The sequence below is a fragment of the Lichenostomus cassidix genome, chromosome 25 (genome assembly GCF_008360975.1).
Source record: "Lichenostomus cassidix isolate B80296 chromosome 25, HeHo_3.0, whole genome shotgun sequence".
Lineage (NCBI taxonomy): Eukaryota > Metazoa > Chordata > Aves > Passeriformes > Meliphagidae > Lichenostomus > Lichenostomus cassidix.
Window position 1 is genome coordinate 84167 of NC_139505.1, and position 19312 is coordinate 103478.

The 19312-nt window shown below is 47.9% G+C and overlaps 1 protein-coding gene and 1 pseudogene across 2 annotated transcripts; one reads left to right on the forward strand and one right to left on the reverse strand.

Moving 5' to 3' along the window:
- The first annotated feature begins 5792 nt into the window (after positions 1 to 5792).
- On the forward strand, positions 5793 to 8163 carry LOC146427052 (uncharacterized; annotated as a pseudogene).
- A 2664-nt stretch (positions 8164 to 10827) lies between these two features.
- Positions 10828 to 19195, reverse strand: CCT3 (chaperonin containing TCP1 subunit 3). 2 transcript variants are annotated; one of them, XM_085082655.1, is made up of 14 exons: positions 19040 to 19195; positions 17347 to 17408; positions 16768 to 16818; positions 16609 to 16671; positions 15937 to 16033; positions 15466 to 15583; positions 15103 to 15289; positions 14470 to 14619; positions 13895 to 14027; positions 13317 to 13398; positions 13015 to 13195; positions 12229 to 12474; positions 11849 to 11980; positions 10828 to 11177 (listed from the first exon to the last, which is right to left on the reverse strand). In XM_085082655.1, exons 1-14 carry the CDS (start codon positions 19068 to 19070, stop codon positions 11073 to 11075), a joined length of 1638 nt encoding a protein of 545 aa, XP_084938781.1. In that variant the 5' UTR covers positions 19071 to 19195; the 3' UTR covers positions 10828 to 11072. The 2 variants fall into 2 exon arrangements, with proteins under 2 accessions (XP_084938781.1, XP_084938782.1); XM_085082656.1 differs by lacking the exon at positions 19040 to 19195 and adding an exon at positions 18862 to 18983.
- Positions 19196 to 19312: the final 117 nt, after the last annotated feature.

Below are 19312 nucleotides of genomic sequence, written 5' to 3' on the forward strand. Positions count from 1 at the left end.
GTAATTTGCCTAAATTTTGTAACCTTCATTTTATAGTTTAGTTTTATTTATTTGATTTTGCTTAAACTCTGCAACTTGCAATTTACAGTTCAGTTTTACCATGTAACCAATATTGGTAGCTTTGTTTTGATTGCTATTTTTAGATCACTAGCTTGTAGAAGAACATTGATAATGAGGGACTGAGAAAATGAGCAAAACTCACCAGCTCTTATTTGATTACAGTCACCGAAGACCTTCAGAACACTAAACAGAAAACTCTCCAGATGAAAGAGTCCTAGGTCTGGCCTGGCTGGGGCTAACTGCATGAGTTAAGTGTTGTCATAAGTGTCATAAGATAAGTGTTGTCATAAGAAATGGACAAAGTCAACAAAGGTGGATTGTGCAGGCACTAAAACCTGCCAGAATGAAGGTTCAGTCAAAGGACATGATGAGGATGATGATGAAATCGTATAAAATCGAAGTAAATGCCCCAAAACACCAAAATAAATGCTCCCATTCTGTCTTGGTTTGAAAGACAGGTGTCTCCCAAAAGAGGTTGAAACCCTCCCTTAGAACAGAGAATGTGATTTTTCTTTTTTCCCTCCCTCCAAATTATTTAATTTTGTAAATCAAGGGCTGTCAGGCAAAAGTATGGGAAAAAAGGAATATCAGTTCTTTACTAGTATCTATAAACAAACAATAACAATAGCAACCACAACTAGAACCAGAAAACCAATAGCAGGTAACTTGGGAGCTGCCAAGCCTTTTCCCGTGTGGTGTAATCACGGTTGCAAGCAGCAGGGGCGCTGTTGAGCTCCCGGCCAGGCAGGGCAGGTGCGATGACTCCCGAGCGGCTGCAGGTGGCGCTGTGGCGCAGGGTCAGGTCGGCCTCAGGCAGCTGGATGATGGCGGACAGGCTGAAGAGCAGGCAGCCAGGCAGCTCGGAGCGGCAGAAAGCAGGGAGGCAGGATCAGGCACTGGCTCCCTCCCGGCTAGCAGCGAGGTAGCAAAGGTTTCTGCAGTCACAGCAGACGCCGCGGTCTCGTGCGGCAGAGGGCAGGGGCAGGCAGCAGAGGCAGCCGGACTCTCCCGGCGGCAGCTGCGGGAAAACGCAGCCCGGGGAAACGCGCCCTTCCCCATGAGGAGAAAAGTTGAATCAAAGCTCACCCAGCCAGGAGAAGAGAAACAGGGCACAGTTGGATTTCCTCTGGTAGCAGCTGGAAAGTCAAGAGCCAGCAGCCTCTACCCTCAGCGTCCGAACCACGAGAGAGAGACTTCCCAGGGCCGGCTCTTCCCTTACCTTGCCCTGCCCAAAAACCTAGCTTTTGTCTTTTACAAAAGACTTGATCACTCTAAACATCGGACTATTTGTTGCTTAGTAACAGGAATGGGAAGAAATTCTCAACCCCCGACACATTCCAAACAATAAGCAGCAGATGGCAATTTTGCTCCACAAAAACATAAAGCACCAAAATCCAAGGAATTCTGAAATGACGTATCGTGTACACACCACAGGGGGCAGACTTCAGGGATTTCTTTGAACATTGCAATTTATATAAACCTGAGGGAACAATGCCTAATTGAATGTGTTTATGGAGGGACAAACATAACACGTTCCCAATATTGTAATAAAGGAATGCTTTCTTAACTGTTTATGCTGTTAAGTGATTTTCTTTGAATCAACAAATCGTGACCCACAGTATTACAAAAAGTCTAACCCCCATCCTATGTACTTTTCCCACTCCAATGCACACAATTCCGACCAATGCTGGCCACTAGAAAATACAATTCCAGCTCGGTGTGAACAGCAGGGAGTCACTAAAGAAATAAAGCCTTGGCTGAAGAAGATGCTGAGAATGAACCTCAGTGTTCTCACTCACCTGGAAGGGACAGCCCAGTAAATTCTGTTCCCCCAGCCTGTCACAACAAGCTGCTCTCTTGATGGAATGACAAAAACCCACAGGAAAGTGAGTGCAAAAGGGAAGAAGCTTTTCATGTAATGTTACATTGAATACTAAACTAGAAGGCATCAGAACAGCTTTAGTCCTTTATACTGTACTGTCCTGGTTTAAAAGACAGTTGTCTGCCAAAGAAGGCAGGAACCTCCCTTGGAATAGAGAATATGACCTCCCCTTCCCTCCAAATTATTATAACTTTGAAATTAAGGGGCTTTGAGGCAAGAGGTATGGCAAAAGGAATAACAGTTCTTTACTAGTATTTATAACAAGGGAACAATCCAGAAACAACGGTTTAAACCGACAAAGTCAGAATACAACCTGCCACCCTATTAGTCAGGGTGGTGGTAGCAATCCAGTTAAATGGTGGCTGCAGTCCTGTTGCAAGGATGGATGTGGTCTGTTGAAATGATGATTCTGCAGAGAGGTCTGGTCGGTCTCTGGAGGTCCGGTGGTGACTCTCAAGCTTTTCTCCTCTGGGAATCCCGTGGGAGTCATGCCTCAGTGTTCCAGAGTCTCAGCTTATATGCAGGTAGGAACGGTTCAGTTGCTCCCCTCTGGGCAGGGCATCTCACAATGGGTTGATGTAATCTTATGAGTCATTCCCGGCAAACCTGATGGCCCATCAGCAGAGATACCCACCCCCCACATGGTGTTATCAGGGCTGAGTCATGTTAAAGATAAAGACCACTTCCCCACCTGTTTTGAACAGCTTATGAAGATGGTAATAGAATGCATACTTTTGGTTGCACCTTACATGTAACCTAAAACACCATTAAAGCCATGGCTGTACAATTCTGCAGACAGTGGGGTCATCCCCTCACCAATGGGTTAAACATTTTAGCACAAGGATTCCTTTGGCATAGCCCTGTTTAACATCCACATACAATTCAAATTTCTTTTCTGAGTCTGGAAGAGCTATGGCTGGGGCATTAATCAATTCATCTTTTAATTTTCTCAAGTTTTGCTCTCTTTCTCATGTCCATACCACAACATTAAGGCTATCTGGGGTTAAAAAGTCATACAGTGTTCTGGTTAGAACAGAGAAGTCCTCAATCCAGGTCCTGCAATTCCCTATTAATCCTAAAAGTTGTCACAGCTCCTTTTTAGTCCTGAGTAATGGTACTTCTGAGATACCCTGGACCTTCTCTGAGTCAATACACTGCAAATCTTCAGTCAAAATAAATCCCAAATATTTAAGCTTTTTCTCCACCATTTGCACTTTCTTTTCAAATACTCAGAGATGCTTTTTAGCCAGAAAATTAAGCAATTTCACAGTGGCTTCTTCTACCACTTCCTCTTGTTCTCCTGATAGAAGCAAGTCATCCACATCCTGGAATAAACCAATCCCTGGGGGTGGGGTTAATTATTTTGATGTTTTCTCCAAGGCTTGCCCGAATGAGGCTGGTGCTTCCATGCATCCCTGCAGAAGGACCGTCCATGTCTTTACCATTTCTCCTTCTTCCTCTTGTTCCCACAGTGATAAATGAGTGAATAGTGAATGTTGGTTTTCGCATATATGAATTTAACATTTACAAGTGATAAGGTACTGTGTAAAGTAGCACTAGGATAAAATATAGTTAAGTAGAAACAAAGTTAGAGTGAATTATAAACTATGTAATAGTTGTAGTATGCTAGAAATGTGGTAAGAAATACATGCTAATAGATGTCTTTTAAGCTGATAAACCACAAAGCCAGAGATCAAGACACTCTGAAGGAATAAAAAGAAACAGACCTCATGCATCCCAGGAAATCTGTTATTTATATTCACATCTCCCTGAGAAGTTGTCAGCCACAACTTGAATTAGGGCCATAGAAGAGTTCAGCCTTCAGCCCTGAGACAAACCAGAAGGCCAAGATAGGCTCCGGCCTGGCAGACAGGGGCATAGATTGAAGAAGGAGGAATGATTGAAGTGTAAATAGTTTTTTGGACTTAATGAATATGTAACAGTTACAGAAAGTACTTAAGCACACATTAAAATGAATAGGGTGCAGGACTGAGAATAAGCAAACCAGCCACTCCCTCCTGGCCGTAAGTCCTTGTTCTCCTAATAAATGTTCAATATTATATTTCTAAAACAATGCCACCTTGTGAATTTGTTTATATCACCACTCAGTGGTAAAATGTTGTTTACTATCCTCTGTAAGTGGGCATCCCCAGAAAGCATCTTTTAAATCAAGTACTGAATAGAAGTGTGTGTGAGGAGGGAACCTGGTTCAAGATGGTGTAAGGATCTGGGACTGTGGGGTGCCTCTGTTTAATAATCTCATTTATTTATTCTTAGGTCCTGCACTGTTGTATAGGTTGCATCTGATTTATTGACTGGCAGGATAGGAGCATTATAGGAAGAGATCTCTGGTTCCAAAAGCCCTGCAGGGACTCAATAAGACCTCCTTCCTCGCCTCCCTTGGAATAATCTATTGCCTTTAGACACCACTTGTCCTGGTTGCTTCAAAGTAATTTGGAGAGGCTCCGTATCTAATTTTTCATATTTCCCTGGAGCTGCCCACACTTGTGGGTTCACTTCAGCATAACCCTTCTCAGACATTTGACACAAAGTTACAATAGCATTGGCCTCTGTATCACCTTTTACACTATTAATTTGCATTCCAAATTTAGCCATCAAATCCCTTCCCAGTAAATTACAATTACAACTAGGAGCAAGCAGACATTGCTGCATTTCAAACCCATCCCCCACATCTACTAACAGTGGTTGAATAAAAAACACCTGCTCATCTTTTTCACTTACCCCCTGAATAATCAAAGAACTTCTTGACAAATTTCCCCTCTTAGGTCTAAGATTCAAAGAGGATCGAGAGGCTGCTGTGTCTATCAGGAAACACCTCTTCTGACTCCAGACCCACCCTGAATGTTATCAACTTTCTGCAATTCACTGCACCCCAGTGCAGTGGGTCCCTGGTATAATGGGAGCTCTGAGACCCCTACCAATCCATCTCCATGAATGGGTGGACTTCCTCCTGCTGAGGGTCCTCCTGTCTCTGCTTCCAGTGTCCTTGTGCCCTATAGATGGAACCCTGCTTCCTTCCCAGGGGCTGTTTGGGTCAGCTCTACCCTGCAGAGGAGGGCAATGCCTGTACCACATCCTTGTGGCTGACCCTGTCCCCTCGGTCCTGGGGCCCCCTTGAGCCCTGTGGTTCATCCCTCAGGGTCTGCTGAAACTCTGCCGTGCTCTTTACCTTCACCTTGGCCTTTTCCTCATCCCTTCTTCCATTCCCCTGTTGTGCCTTTCTGACCAACTCCTCCAGGAGCTTACTCTGCTACTCCTCCAGCTCCCCTCACTGCCCGTGGGTACTCATCCTCTGACAGCTGCTGAACTTTCTGCGAAATCATTTGTTTCTCCAGTGACCCAACCAAAATTCTTAAAAGAAAATCCTGACCCTTGGATGTATAATCCACATTTCCCAGATATTCCCTCCTCCTTGTGCTCACCCTCCCCCCCCACCCTGTATCCCAGGGCCACTCCCTGTCCAAAGACAGAAGGCAGGGCCAGCAGCTCCCCGGGGCCAGGCAGGCAGCCAGGGCATCATGCAGCCTCATGGGAGCTGGGGGCCACTGCCGGCCCTGCCCGGGGGGTGGTGGGGTCAGGCACTGACCAGTGCTGAGCCCCGGCTGCCCCACCGTTGTCCCAATGGGCGCGGTTGTGGCAGGGGCCGAGTGCAGGCAGGAGCGGCCGGGAGCCCAGCACTGCCCAGCCTGACCTGCCCCAGTTCAATCCCACTCCTCCCATGGGATGTGATGGGTTTGAGGGGGAAGAGGGGGCCAAGGGTGGATGCTGGGCATGGGGGAAGAAGGAGAAGGGCTGGAGGAGCAGGGTTGAAGAGCGAAATGGAGGAGTGATGGATGTAGGAGGAGAAGGAGGTGAGATTATGCAGGGGAAGGAAGAGGAGGAGGAGGAGGAGGAGGGGGAGGAAGACGAGGGGGAGGAAGAGTAGAGATACAGGAAGAGGAGGGGCAGGAAGAGGAGGCACCCCAAGGTTCCACTACTCCCTTTATCTGCAGCCCCAGCCCACATCCAGCAGGTGACTGGGGAGGGGGTTACATGGTTTTCACAGGGCCTAAACCTTGGTGTTTGTGAGGTTTATTGGGCTAAATGTTGGTGCTTTGGTTTTTTGGGGACAGAATTTTTATATTTTGGAAGGCGTTCTGGCTGAATCTTGATGTTTTGGGAGTTTTGAGGCTGTGTCTTAAAGTTTGGGGGATATTTGGGCTGAATCTTGGTGTTTTGGAGGTTTTTACAGACTCAAGATGCCTGGTGACTTCCTGAGATGGACTTGGATAGGAGGAACCCCAAACCCAATGTGCTCAACCCTTGTTTTTCTCCCCAAACCAGGATTTGTATTTCCCAAGGTGTGGCCAGATGGAGGAGGAAAAGCCCCCAAGATCCCTGTTAAGATCCAGTTGTTAAGGTTCTTTGGAAATACCTCTGCCTAAATTAAGGTGCAAATGAGACCATATGCCAGTCATTAGTGAGAGAGAAGAGGAAAAGGGAGAAAAGAAGTAGGAAAAGAGGGGGGGGGCAGAAAGAGGGAGAAAGAAAATATCACCATCCATGGATCCCAACAATGTTGCGTTGATCCTCTCCAGCTGGTCTTCTTGGTGGTGATGGTCCCCCCAAGAAGCATAGAATGCCATGTGTTAATATACACTCAGGCCAGGGGCAATGTCCAGGCATGTCCCCCCAGGGGAGGGGCAGTCTCTTGCAACAGACTCTGCTTGCATCACCTGCAGTCCTGTGGTGCAAGGCCTAGTATCTGGGGGGTCTTTGACGGATTGTGACTCCCCCTCAGCTGCCTCTCAGGTGAAAGTCCTGTGGATGTGGTCTGTCGGGTTGGGGATTCCACAGCTGGACAGTTTGCGTAACGGAGGATGGATGGGTGTTTATTGCCTCTGACCAGAGGTTACGCCATGTGCCCCAAACCTCCTCTTCCCCGCCTTGGCTTGGGGGGGAAGGTCTGTGCAAACCTGCCTTCTGTAAGCTGTGCTCTCCCCCACCCCAAACTCAGCCAGGGATGATTCTCAGAGTAGCTGGTGCCTTTGGCCTTTGTGGATGCATACCTTTCCCTCAGCCTGAGAAGATTAAACAATAGGTTTCCCTTTATCTAATCTCAGCAGTCTGACTCTCAGTCCAAAGTCCCAGTCAGGTATCTTCAAGTAGGCTTCTCTGATTGTAGCTTCTTTATACAGTTTTTGTTATAATGAGCAAAACTTTATACCAATGTTTGAGGCATAAACTATTTCAGTCTCTGATTATCCCCCACAAGGAGGGGCTGCACATGCAGCCCAGGGAGCTGGGAGGAGGAAAGAGCCTCCCTGTGCCGAGAAGGTGGCCAGAGATGCAGCCAGAGCTCAGAGCTGGGGGAGAAGCCTCAGGCCGGGGAGAAGCTCCACAAATGCTTGGAATGTGGGAAGGGCTTCAGCCAGAGGTCCAACCTGATCCAGCACCAGGTGATCCACACTGGGGAACGGCCCTACAAGTGTGAGGAATGTGGGCAAAGCTTCAGCTGGAGGTCCAGCCTGATCCACCACCAGGAGATCCATAGTGGGGATTGCCCCTATGAGCGCTTGGAGTGTGGGAAGAGCTTTAGTAAGAAGTCATCCTTGATGCAGCACCAGGTCATCCACACTGAGGTACGGCCCTATCAGTGTGGAGAATGTGGGAAGAGCTTCAGCCTGACCCAGCACCACAAGATCCACACTGGGGAATGGCCCTATAAATGCTTGGAATGCAAGAAGAGCTTCAGCAACAGCTTCTGTCTGATACACCATCGGGTAATTCACACAGAGGAATGGCCCTACCGGTGCCCTGACTGTGGGAAGAGCTTCCCTGAGAGCTCCAGCCTTAACTATCATCAGAAGATCCACATGGGGGAGAAACCCTACAAGTGACCTGAGTGTGGGAAGAAGTTTTAGAAGAGCTCCCATCTCCTTGTGCATGAGCAAACACACACAGGGGAGAGGCCCTTCCGCTGCCCTGACTGCAGGAATCGCTTCAAGCACAACTCCCACCTCATCATCCACCAATGCATCCACACTGGGGAGAGGCCCTACCAGTGTCCTGAGTGTGGGAAGAGCTTCTCACAGAGCTCTAACTTGACCTCACCCCAATGGAGCCACTGGTAAGGGAAGCCCTGTGAGTGCCCCAAGTGTGGGAAAAGCTTTGTGTGCTGCTCCAACTCCATCCCCCATGGGAGGATCCCCGTTGGATGATCCCCAGTGACCCTCGTTGGGGGTCCCTTTAGTGTGTGAGAAGTCTCTAGTGCTGCTCTGTTTGGATCCTGACTCAGTGAGACTAAAGGCTTAGGATGGTAGAGCTGAGAAGGAAAGTGCCAATAGCAGGGTGTGTGCTGGTAGTTCGATGGGTGCAGTTGAAGCTGTAAGCAACAAGAGCTTTCTCAGCTGGCACTTTTGTGAGCTCTGTTCTTGCCAGATGTTTTGAAGTTTGTAGCTGGACTCTGCAAGAGCGAAAAGATTTGTTAGGGCAAAGGAGTTCACGTTGCCGTTTGAGTGTGGTGCAGATAAAAGTTTGCACTTGGAAGGGGAAGATCAGCGCAATCTTTTTGTGCTGACACAGTTTGATTTGAGAGCAGGGACGTTTCCAATTCGGCTCTGCCCTTGGGATGGTTTCGAGACGGGCTCAGTGCGTTGCGTTCATTTGCAAGTCGACAGCGCCATCGTGTGGTTATTTTGATGCCCGCTGACAGGGCGCAGGCAAAAGCTAAGCGCTTTTCTGGCCTGGCCCGATTCGTGTGTGAGCAGCTCGTGGAAGAACTCCGCAGTGCATCCTGGCTCCTGGAGACTTTAAAGAATAGGATCTTGCATCTAGCGGGGTAAGAAGAGGAATCGTTTCATTGTTGGCTGTGCAGTTTATAGGTTGCAAAAGAAAAGGCAATTGCAGAGTCCTTCTTTTAGAATCTTTTCTGTGGAATCAGCTGTTCAACATATAACTTGCATCCACTGAAATGCATCATACTCAGTGGAAATATTCACTTGTCCTCAAGCTCTATGTACCACCTTACCCTCTCACTCTCACAGATCCCAAACACCTTCAAAACTTCCAGCAGCTCCTCCCAAAGAAAAAGTCCTAAAACAAAAAGCCAGTGCTGGCCTTCATCTTCCTGTTGCAGTCTGTAAACTAGACCAAACACACCAGTGATTGGCACTTTCCTTCTCAACTACATATATATTATCATCACATTCTCTCAAGGTGGCAGAGTGCACCACAAAAGCAAAGTGTTTTGTGTTGCATTGCAGACTGAGAGATGTGCCAGGACAATGCATTGGCTTTCTCTCTCCTCTGTGAAACCTGGTACTCGCAGCACCATCACTTTCACACACCTTCCAGGTCGCTGAGTCCAACCAGCTATATCTCACAGAGAAGTGTCAGGAAAGATGTTCCTAAATTAGCCTCTTCTCTCCTAGCAGCCTTTAAACTGCCCACAGCATGCTGGGACTTTGCACCTTTCTTCTCATATATATGTACCATCACATTTTTCCAGTCTCACAGGTCTCTTTCAAATTTTCAGCAACTGCTCCAATAAAAAAGGCTCTAGAAGAAAAAGCCAGTGCTGGGCTGCATATTCCCACTGCCGCATATAATCCACATCAAACTCACCTGTGCACTCTGTATTTTCTTTCTTGGCTACATCTACCACCATGTTCTCTGGATCCTGGAGTCTGAAGTTAATTGTGATTGTTTCTCTGGGAAGCCTTGCTGTGTTTTTTTGGTCAGAGAACAGTGCTGTTGCTGTTCTTTTTCATTGCTCTGTGCACGGTCCAGGTGTGTCAAGGTATTGAGGATTGTGTAATAAAATAAAAAGAACACCATGACAGAAGCCTTGCTTGTACCACCTTGCAACACTGCTCTCAAAGCCAGCTTGCCTGCACAGTGCAGGGAGCTGTAAACCGCTTCAGCCAGGCTCATAACAGGGGATTTCTGCTTCCATGGTCTCTTGTAGAACCAGAGTAAAGTGATAATGGAATCACAGAGTAACAGACTGCTTTTGTTTAGAAGGGAGCTTAAAAGATTATTTAGTTCCAACCCCTTTCCTCTAGACCAGGTTGCCCGAAGCCTTGTCCCAGCAGGCCTTGAACAGTCAGAAATGGGGCAGCCACAGCTTCTCTGGGCCATCTGTGTCAGTGGCCCACTACCTTCACAGGCAGGAATTTCTTCCCAGTATCTCGTTCTCTGGACTCACCCCAGAGCTGGAGGCAGCTCTGCAAGGGTGTCTCACCAGGGCAGAGCAGAGGGTAAGAATCTTCCCCTTCACATGCTGCCCATGCTGCTGGCGATGAACCCAGGACAGTGTCGGCTTTCTGGGCCTCCAGTGCACGTTTCCCAGGCATGCTGAGGTTCTTGTCAACCCACACCCCTTCTCAGGGCTCCAAATCCTTCTCAGGGCTGCTCTCCATCCATTCTTCCCCAGTCTGTTTGTTTCAGGTTGCCCCAGTGCAGGTGCAGCATCTGCCCTTGGCTTCGCTGAACCTCCTGGAGTTGGCACGGACCCACCTGCCCAGCCCATCCCAGTACCCATGCCAGAAGCCCCTTCCTTCCCCCCAGTTCTGCCCTGCTGCAGCGGCACACCTGCGCATCCAGCCCAGGCTGCTCCTGCCAGCCTGTGAAGCCCAGGGGGCCCAGAGGGGCTCAACAAGGAACTGCCCGGTTTCATCCACTGCTGCCCACAGGAGATCCCAACCTTTGGAGGGATTGTGGGTGCAGAGAGAAGCTGGTGACAGTGGCCTTGCAGTGTCCTGGCCGCTCCAGGCCACCCCTACACTGGGACTCCATCCCAAGACCCCTGGCAGTGCCCAGTCCCTGGGCAGGGCTTTTCCATCACACCCCCCCTACCCTGGGGGATTAAACACAGAAAGAGCTGAAACAATGTATTTATTTTGGGGCAAAGATAATTTTCAGTCTGGAAACCTCACTGCAGAAGCAGTGTCCCCAGTGCAAGGACACGAACAGCCACTGCCCTTTCTCCATGTCCAGGGTATTTTCCATCCCTCCCAGACTTTAAACAAATTTTTCCTGGTTCAGCCTGAAGACCAGGTCACTGCATTGAGCTCTTCCCCATGTCAAGCTCAAGGCAGCTGGTTCTCCCCTGCAGAGACTCAACCTCTCACTCCTGCGCTGCCTCAGGTGCTGCGGACTGCTTGCTTTGGTTGTCACCCTTCTTTTTGTGCCCTGAAACGATGTCATCAATACGGAGGAGGAGAACTGCAGTCTGCAGAGAAACACCACACCCAGGGCTCATCAGGAGCTCATCACAAAGGACAAAACCCTACCTGCCCAGCTTCCACACCACACAACTATTAACCTGGGTTTAAATGGTTCTTTCAGCACAGGAGAAGGAAATGGTGCCTCACAGGCTTGTGGGAAAGCAAGGGGCTGCTTTCTCCCACCATGGAAACAAGGACACCCATTTTTTCTTGTTGACTGACATAGAAGGGACACAGCATCCCTTCAACGAATAGCCTTTGATCCAACACCAGCAAGGTTATGGCAGGATCTGTAACAAGAAGGGCAGCTGAGACACGGCAGCCCCAGCCAGCCAAAGGGATAAATCTCCCATGACCACTGATGATTCCAGCATGTTGCTGGCAGGGGATTGCTCAGGCACAGCTCTGTCTGGCACTGGAAGCAGTTAGAGCACTCTGCACCATTTGCAGGAAAAAGTGGGATAACACATGATGAAATTTAGCTGCAGGATCAAAAACCCTGGGAAAGCCTGAGTCTGGGCTCCCACACCCCTCATTATCCCACCTCCAGTGACAAGCTCAGACATGCACCACACTGGGTAGGTGATGCCCACCCAAACACCCCAGTAACACAGGGAAAAATGTCCTCTCCCAAATGATACGCCACAGAGACTCTGAAGTTTCCATCTCTCCTTACCTCCACAGCTGTTTTGTAAGTCTGGAGTTTGACGGCCAAGGGCTCCCAGATCCCCAGCTCCTTCATGTCAACCAGGGCTCCAGTCTCCCCATTCACCCCCCAGGTCTGGCTGCCTTCCTGGGTGTGCTTGGCCTGGAAGCAGAAAGACAGGTCACCACCAGTGGGGTGAGATGGCATATTCCCCTCTGGAGTCTCAAACTGACCGTGGGCTCAGGAAACAGTAACAGGTCATTAGAATATTCTCAATTTTGGAGTTAATACAAGAACGTGTTACTGAATAGTCCAGTAAGGGTACTGCTCTGAATGGTGACTGATTCAAGGAGCTGACCAAAGCAGGAAAGAGCTGACTTCTCTCCTGGTTCCTCTGCCACACGTCTTACCCTGAGTGAGGTCAGAACACGGATGGTACTAGCGCCACAGTTCTGGATCAGCGTCCGGGGGATGACTTCCAGAGCCTGGGCCACTGCACGGTAGGGCCACTGCTCCACGCCTGTCATGCCCTTGGACTTCTCCGTGAGTGCATGGGAAACGGCCATTTCAGTGGCTCCCCCGCCTGGCACCAGGTGTGGGTCCATGAGGACATTGCGGCACACCTGCATGGCATCCTGCAGGTTGCGTTCCACCTCCTGCAACAGGTACAGAATCACAAAATTGTTGAGGCTGGAAAGCCCTCTAACATCGTCAAGTCAAAACATTCCCCCAGCACTGCCAAGGCCACCACTAAACCAAGTCCCAAGGTGCCACAGCCATACATTTGTTAAATCCCTCCAGGGCTAGTGACTCCACCACTTCCCTGGGTACCCTGCGCCAGTGCCTGACCACACTTTCCATGAAGAAATTTTCCATAATATCCAATCTAAACCTCCCCTGGTGCAACTTGAGGCCATTTCCTCTTGCCCTGTCACTTGTCACTTCTGAGAAGAGTCGGGCATCCAGGGGGCTACACCCTTCTGTCAGGTAGTACTAAGTAGGGAGCAATAGGTCTTCACTGAGCCATTCCAGCTCCCTTAGCTGCTCCTTTTGCTCCAGACCCTTCCTCAGTTCCACTGACCTTCTCATTATTAACTGGAGCACCACACAAGATGAAAGCCAACCCACAGTCTGCTGACCACAACTCACACCATGAACGTGGCTGGCACAGGAGGTGAAGCAGCCCATGCACTCACCGCTAGGATTTCCTTGCTGGCTCCCCGCAGGATGATGGTGCAAGCCTTAGGATCTTTGCAATCAGTGATGAAGGCAAAATACTCATCTCCTATTTTTTTCACTTCAAACAGCCTAGCACCAGTTCCCACATCCTCCTCCCGAAGCTCATCTGTGCGACTGACGATGCGAGCTCCACAGGCCCTAGCACACCAAAACATCACGTTAGACACTCACAAATCAGAACTGGGCAGAAAGAGTGAGATCAGACAAATTTCACATCATGCACAGCAGGAACTGGCTCCAACCAGGAGCCAACACCTACCTGGCGATCCGGTTGTTGTCAGTCTTCCGCACCCTGCGGATGGCAGTGATGTTGGCTCTCATCAGGTAGTGCTGGGCCAGGTCTGAAACCAAGTTTGTGCAATTTCAGTAATGGATCAGCAGTACCACGTCAAACTTTATCTGTATATCAGTTATCAATCCAGCTGTCTTAGTTCCAGTCTTTGAAGCAAAAGACTGTAACAGGAGAAAGCACCTAAATGTAGCTGTTTAAACCAAGCTGTAAGGCAAAACGGTAGCACAGCTCTCCAGCGTTTAAGACTCAGCCTCACTTGTATTTTGGTATCTTTCCCAAATGCTGGAAAAGCAAAATATTACTGTATGAGTCTACTTTCACAAAGCAATGTCAAGGACAAACTTCAATGCCTGCAGTGTACAATTATTTGCTAGAAAGCTAAAATAGAAACCCAAACCAGGTTAAGCATCAGGTTTGGGGGGAGTTGTATTAGTCTGCTGTTGTGATTTTTCTAGTTTTGGTTGGGGTTTTCTAAAGTTCCTAAGCATTAATGCCATGAACCTCACTGAGATGAATTCAACACAAAGAATCACATGTGCTATTACCAGAAACTCCTTTTTCCGTGATGACCAGATCTGGCTTGACTCTTATCAGATCCTCGCACATCTGCTGAATGTACTCTTCCTCCATCTGCAGGATGCGGGCAAAGTCTTCCTCCCGTGTAATTTCAATGTCAGTCTGTACAAAAGATGTATAAACAGTTTAGTGTGTGCATTCCAACCCTTCGCTGCACTAAACACACCTCCCCAAGATTCAAGCAACTCAATACCTCCAGTATTACCAGGCAAAGAGTCAGGGACGAAAACTACTGATCAAATAAACTGCGACACTGTGTCAGTTGAGCATTAGCCTTAGTTCAAGCTCAGAAATATTTTTTTGCTCTTGACCAGCACTTAGTTACACAAATCACTGTAGCTGCTTCAATGAGTCACAACGTTATAGCCTCACTCCTATTTTTATGGACCCCATGGCAGAATTAACATACACATGCAAAAGGCCTCTGAAAGGTGGAACACAGAAAGCCTTTCACCACTTGCACTTTTAACAAGCTGCGTGCATTTGTTTGCTTTACTCGTCCTAAATCATGAGTTGCGGATGTTTCCAACAGGACTCACTTTACCTGGCTCTCTCCTTTCTTGTACTCCAGTGAACAATCCAGAAGGACGATTCGTGGATTCTTAATAAGGCGACGCATTCTGGGATGCGTTACATCTTTATTCACCATGATTCCACGCAAAACACATGAGTCTTCACTAAAACCACCTGGAATCTGACAGACACAAGGAAGAGAGAAAATGAGGTGAGTCAGTTTAGTCTACAAAAACCTGTGTATTTGAAAGTATCTCTTGAAGCTGTCCCATGTACTGAAAACGGAAAACATCTCCCAAGTAACCACAGTGCATCCAGATCACAATACACCTTTAAGCACATGCTGACTTAGATTTTAAGTGGAAAGCCATGAAAGAACTTAAGAAACTTTTAACATCCTACTGTCTGCTATGTTTCATTTTCCATCTTCCAAATACAACTGAAATTATCTTTTTGACAGACACTCCAAAATTAGAGTTGAAATAGCAGCCTCTGTTGGCATTGTAAATGAGCATGGCTGACACCACTGACTGAAATATCTCCAAGGGTTATGTCTGCAGTCTGCAGAGAAGTAACACAAAATTCTTCCCAATGCAACTTAAAATAACCTAGTTCAAAACAAGAAAGGAGCACAAGAACAAGAAACAGTTCAGGACACACTCACCTTTTCTACTTTTGCATATTTTTTAATATCAATTTCCTTTCTGCCATTTTCTTCAAATTCCACAGTCTTAACAGCATCAAGAGCAATGCTACAGGCCAAGTCAGACCAGCGGTTTATTGCCTTGGTGTTTATCGCACTCTTTATTATTTTAAGCATCATTTCTTTGTTGTTCACGTCCACTGGAGTGCTGAGATAAAGGAAAAACCAAAGAGCAAACTGAGTGTTATTCCAAGTGACAATCTAAACCCTTTTGACTCCCTCTTCAAATTTGCTAAGTTGTATTTGACTAACACAACTGCCTGAAGGAGCGCCTTGAAGCAGTACAGAAAGTCCACATCCCTCCTCTTTAACTCCCATACTTACCCAATTTTCTTCAGAATACTGATCATGTCATCAAGAGCCTTACGATAAGCCCAGATAATCACAGTTGGGTGCATCTGCTGTTCAAGAAAGTGTTCAGCAACAGAGAGCATCTCTCCAGCTAAAAAAATAATTTACAATAAATCAAAATCCCCCAAGTAAGTTTGTAGGACAATCAACAGTCAAGAAAGGAGAGCATATACCAGAAAAAATGTATCTTCTATCCATCCAGGGAGCTCTAACAGCACCTGTACCTTTCTTTACATTTAACTGTGGTTATGGGGAAAGAACAACTTCCCAAAGCGTGGAGCTCATCACCTTAGGGTCTCATGAACCTAGCATGCCCTTGCACAGCAAGAAATCCTCTACATATCAAGGTTAGCAAATAACCAAGATATGTCTCATCATAGGCTCTACTTAGCAAAAAGGGTGAACTTCAGCCTTTATGCAAAGTGTCTGAGTCAGTCTCCTTACCAAGGATAATGACAGATGTGGTCCCATCTCCAACTTCTTCATCCTGAGTGCGGCTTATCTCTATCATTGATTTTGCAGCTGGATGCTGGACTTGAATCTGTGTAGGATCAAGAGGTATAGATTTGTCCCAGGATACTAAAGCAGAAACATCTCATGTTGCTCCAAGGAACAAATACCACACCTTCAATACAATCAGAGGCATTCTGTCCAACCACAGCAAAGCTTTTTCTTCCTTTTTGAGACCAAAACCAAGTCCCTGTATTTGACAATATTGTGTCTCTCACTGTTTTTCAGGCATTACAGTTTTCAGGATGTTTTTTTAACAGCACTTGCACCAGAGAGACAAAAATCATTTCAAGGTTTCATCATGTGGCATTATGAACACCACCATCTACTCAGAAGGTCTCAATGCAGCTGATTATAGCTACAATTACCAAAAAATTTACATCAGTCTTGTAAATGCTCCACGAAAACTCCCCACCCTAGGATCAAACCTACATTTCTGTAGAGCAAGAACATTTGCTGGATTTTTCATTTTTCCCCAGTGAGAACCTTTCTTGGTGAAGATGGTTAGCAGCTCAGGTGAGGGGATGACACAGCTCCACTAACACCCAAGATTTGGGTACATACTGACTTAATGTTAAGCAAGATAATCCTTTAGGAGAGACTTACTTCTCTAAGAATAGCATTGCCGTCGTTGGTCATCACAATCCCACCCATGGGGTCCAAAAGCATCTGCAACCACAAGAGAACCAACACTTGACTGCTCTGTCCCATGTGTGTCTCACTTCTAGTCAGCTGCAGCACAGGTGCTGCAGCACAAATTCTTACCTTCATCATTGCTCTTGGTCCTAAACATGTTCGGATAATGTCAGCAATAGTCTAGGAGGAATCAAAGAAATGAGGTAACTCAGGAGGGCATCAAAAGGTCTAAAAAAGACCCATAGTGGGTCTGAAATCAGCAGCCCCTGGAAAATTAAAGTGATCCAATAACTCTGCTGTGGTTGAGATGCAGCCAAGGTTAAGAACTGTGTAGAAACGAGAATTGGGGATTATCAAGGTACTGGCACCACACTAAATTATTATCTCAATCAGATGTCAAAACTGAGACACTTTCAGACTTTGCAGAGAAAGAAGGTTTGGTTGGTTAAACCCCTCCATGGTAATTTATAGGGCACCTATTACATGAACAGTACATATATTTTATTTTTTACATAGAATTTTTATCTAATACTATAAAAACATCTTCTGTTAATACAGAAAATTATTCTCTATGTTGCTTCTTCTTCTTCTACTCTAGCTTAATACAGAAGAGAGAAAATATGCTTCAGATCCAGCCTTCCCTCTGAAATATATATATACACACACACACAAAAAAAGATGGATCAGAACAGCCGGAGAATTTGGTACCTTTGCAGCAGTGATGTTTCCCGTCTGGACTTTTCTTCCAGACTCACGTTTTGTATTCTGACCTAAAGCACACAGAAAAAATAAACTAATCAAGTACAAAACAACGAGGCTGCAATCACCTCTCTCAGTTACACACACTCAACACATGACCAGTTCGAAATTCAGAGTTTACAATATAAACACCACAGTCATTATGAGAAAGACATTGATAGAAAACTGTCAGTGAAAAACAACATTCTCTATTATAATAGAACTCCTCATTAGCATCCTCAGAAAAAACTTTGCAACTCTGAAACAGAACCTATTACCCCAGAAAATCAAACTGAAGTGACTCACTAGGATCCGCCAGATCTCACAGAGCTGAGGAGCTGCTATTGAACAGTAGTGGTCAGTCAAAAAAAGTTACAGAGGCTCAGGCACAGTAAGCAGAACTGGGTGAACATAACGTTACTCCATCAGTGTCAGCCTTTGGCACATGAGGGTGAGCAGCAGCCGGGGGTACCTCTGGCTCACAACCACAGCTGGAGACCAGCTGTCAACAAACTCAGCCCTACAGCATATTTGGGCTTAGGGAAGCTTTTATGCTATTACAAGCCTAGCCCAGGCATGCCCAAATTTACTCCAGAGCAGATGCATGCACACAGGGAGGCATAAGACAGAACAGAACAAAACAACACTAAGAGCAGCACTAAGTGTCAGGCAAAAAGGCTTACAGGGCCCTGGGCTACAACAGTCCGCAAACAGGATTAATAGAGAACAGAAAAGACAGAGAAAAGAGAACAGGACACCCAAACAGAAAGAAACCCCTGGGAATGCCTCATGTTGGTAGATGGCAAGAGAATTAGTGAATCATAGAATGGCTTGGGTTGGAAGGGACCTTGAAGACTAGTTCCAAAACCCTTCCACTAGAGGACTGCTCCAAGCCCTGTCCAATCGGGCCTTGAATACTTCCAGGACTGGGGCAGTCACAGCTTCTCTGAGCAATATATGTCAAGGCCTCAACACCCTCACAAGGAAGAAATTCTTCCCAATATCCAACCTAATCCTGCCCTCTAGCAGTGGGAAGCCATTCCCTCCTGTCCTATTACTCCAGGCCCTTGTCTGAAGTCCCTCTCCGGCTCTCTTGGAGCCCCTTTCGGCACTGGTAGGAGCCCTAAAGTCTCCCTGGAACCTTTACTTCTCCAGGCTGAACACTCCCAGCTCTCCCAGCCTGTCTCCAGAGCAGAGGAGCTCCAGCCCTTGGAGCATCTCCGTGGCCTCCTCTGGACTCTGTCCAGCAGCTCCATGTCCTTCCCATGCGGGAGGCCCCATAATTCGGGTTCACATGTGGTTCAAACGGGGCAGCACAAAGCAACGTGCTGAGAAAGACGCAAGAGCAGCTGAGAGCACAGGGGAGATGCCAGAAAAGGTCTGACAGTAGCGGGGCTCCGAGATCCCCCGCGCACGGCTCGGCAAAGCCTGTGGGTGGGGAGTTGCGAGGGGGAGTTCGGGGCGCGCAGGGGGCCGCAAAGGTACCCGTGGATCCCCGGCAGGATAGGGGGCCCCGGCAGGAACGGAATGTAAAAGGGCGCCTGGCCATGAGGAGACCCAACATGGCGGCGAGTCAGGCAAGCGGCAAAGCGCGGCGCGAATCCGACCCGGTCATCCCCTCGCCCTCCGCAGCGGGAGGCCAGGCCGGGCCGGCGGCACTCACTGAGAACCAGGACGGGGCGCGGGCCCATCATCGCAGCGGCTCGAGCGCGGCGGAACCTTCTGGAGCCTCGGAACTGTCGCCTCGCGGGGCCGCGATACGGCGCACCACCTCCCAGCTCCGCAGTCAATCGCGCGTGAGCGCAACGCCCAATCAGAGGAAGCGCCGCTGCTCTCGGCAACGCCCGGCGAGTTCCGGCCGGGAAGTGAGGCACACGGGGCGGTGCCGCCAGGGCCTCTGCGCGGGCGCGGTGCTCGCCGGGTCCGTGGCGGTGCG

What these genes read in the sequence shown, in the direction of transcription:
- CCT3 (XM_085082656.1), bottom strand. Translation starts at nt 18,940, where the DNA reads ATGTTGGGTCTCCTCATGGCCAGGCGCCCTTTTACATTCCGTTCCTGC. An exon ending in CACATCTGTCATTATCCTTG is followed by an intron (nt 15,584 to 15,936) that starts GTAAGGAGACTG and finishes TTATTTTTTTAG; the next exon opens with CTGGAGAGATGCTCTCTGTT. An exon ending in AGTATTCTGAAGAAAATTGG is followed by an intron (nt 15,290 to 15,465) that starts GTAAGTATGGGA and finishes CCTTTATCTCAG; the next exon opens with CACTCCAGTGGACGTGAACA.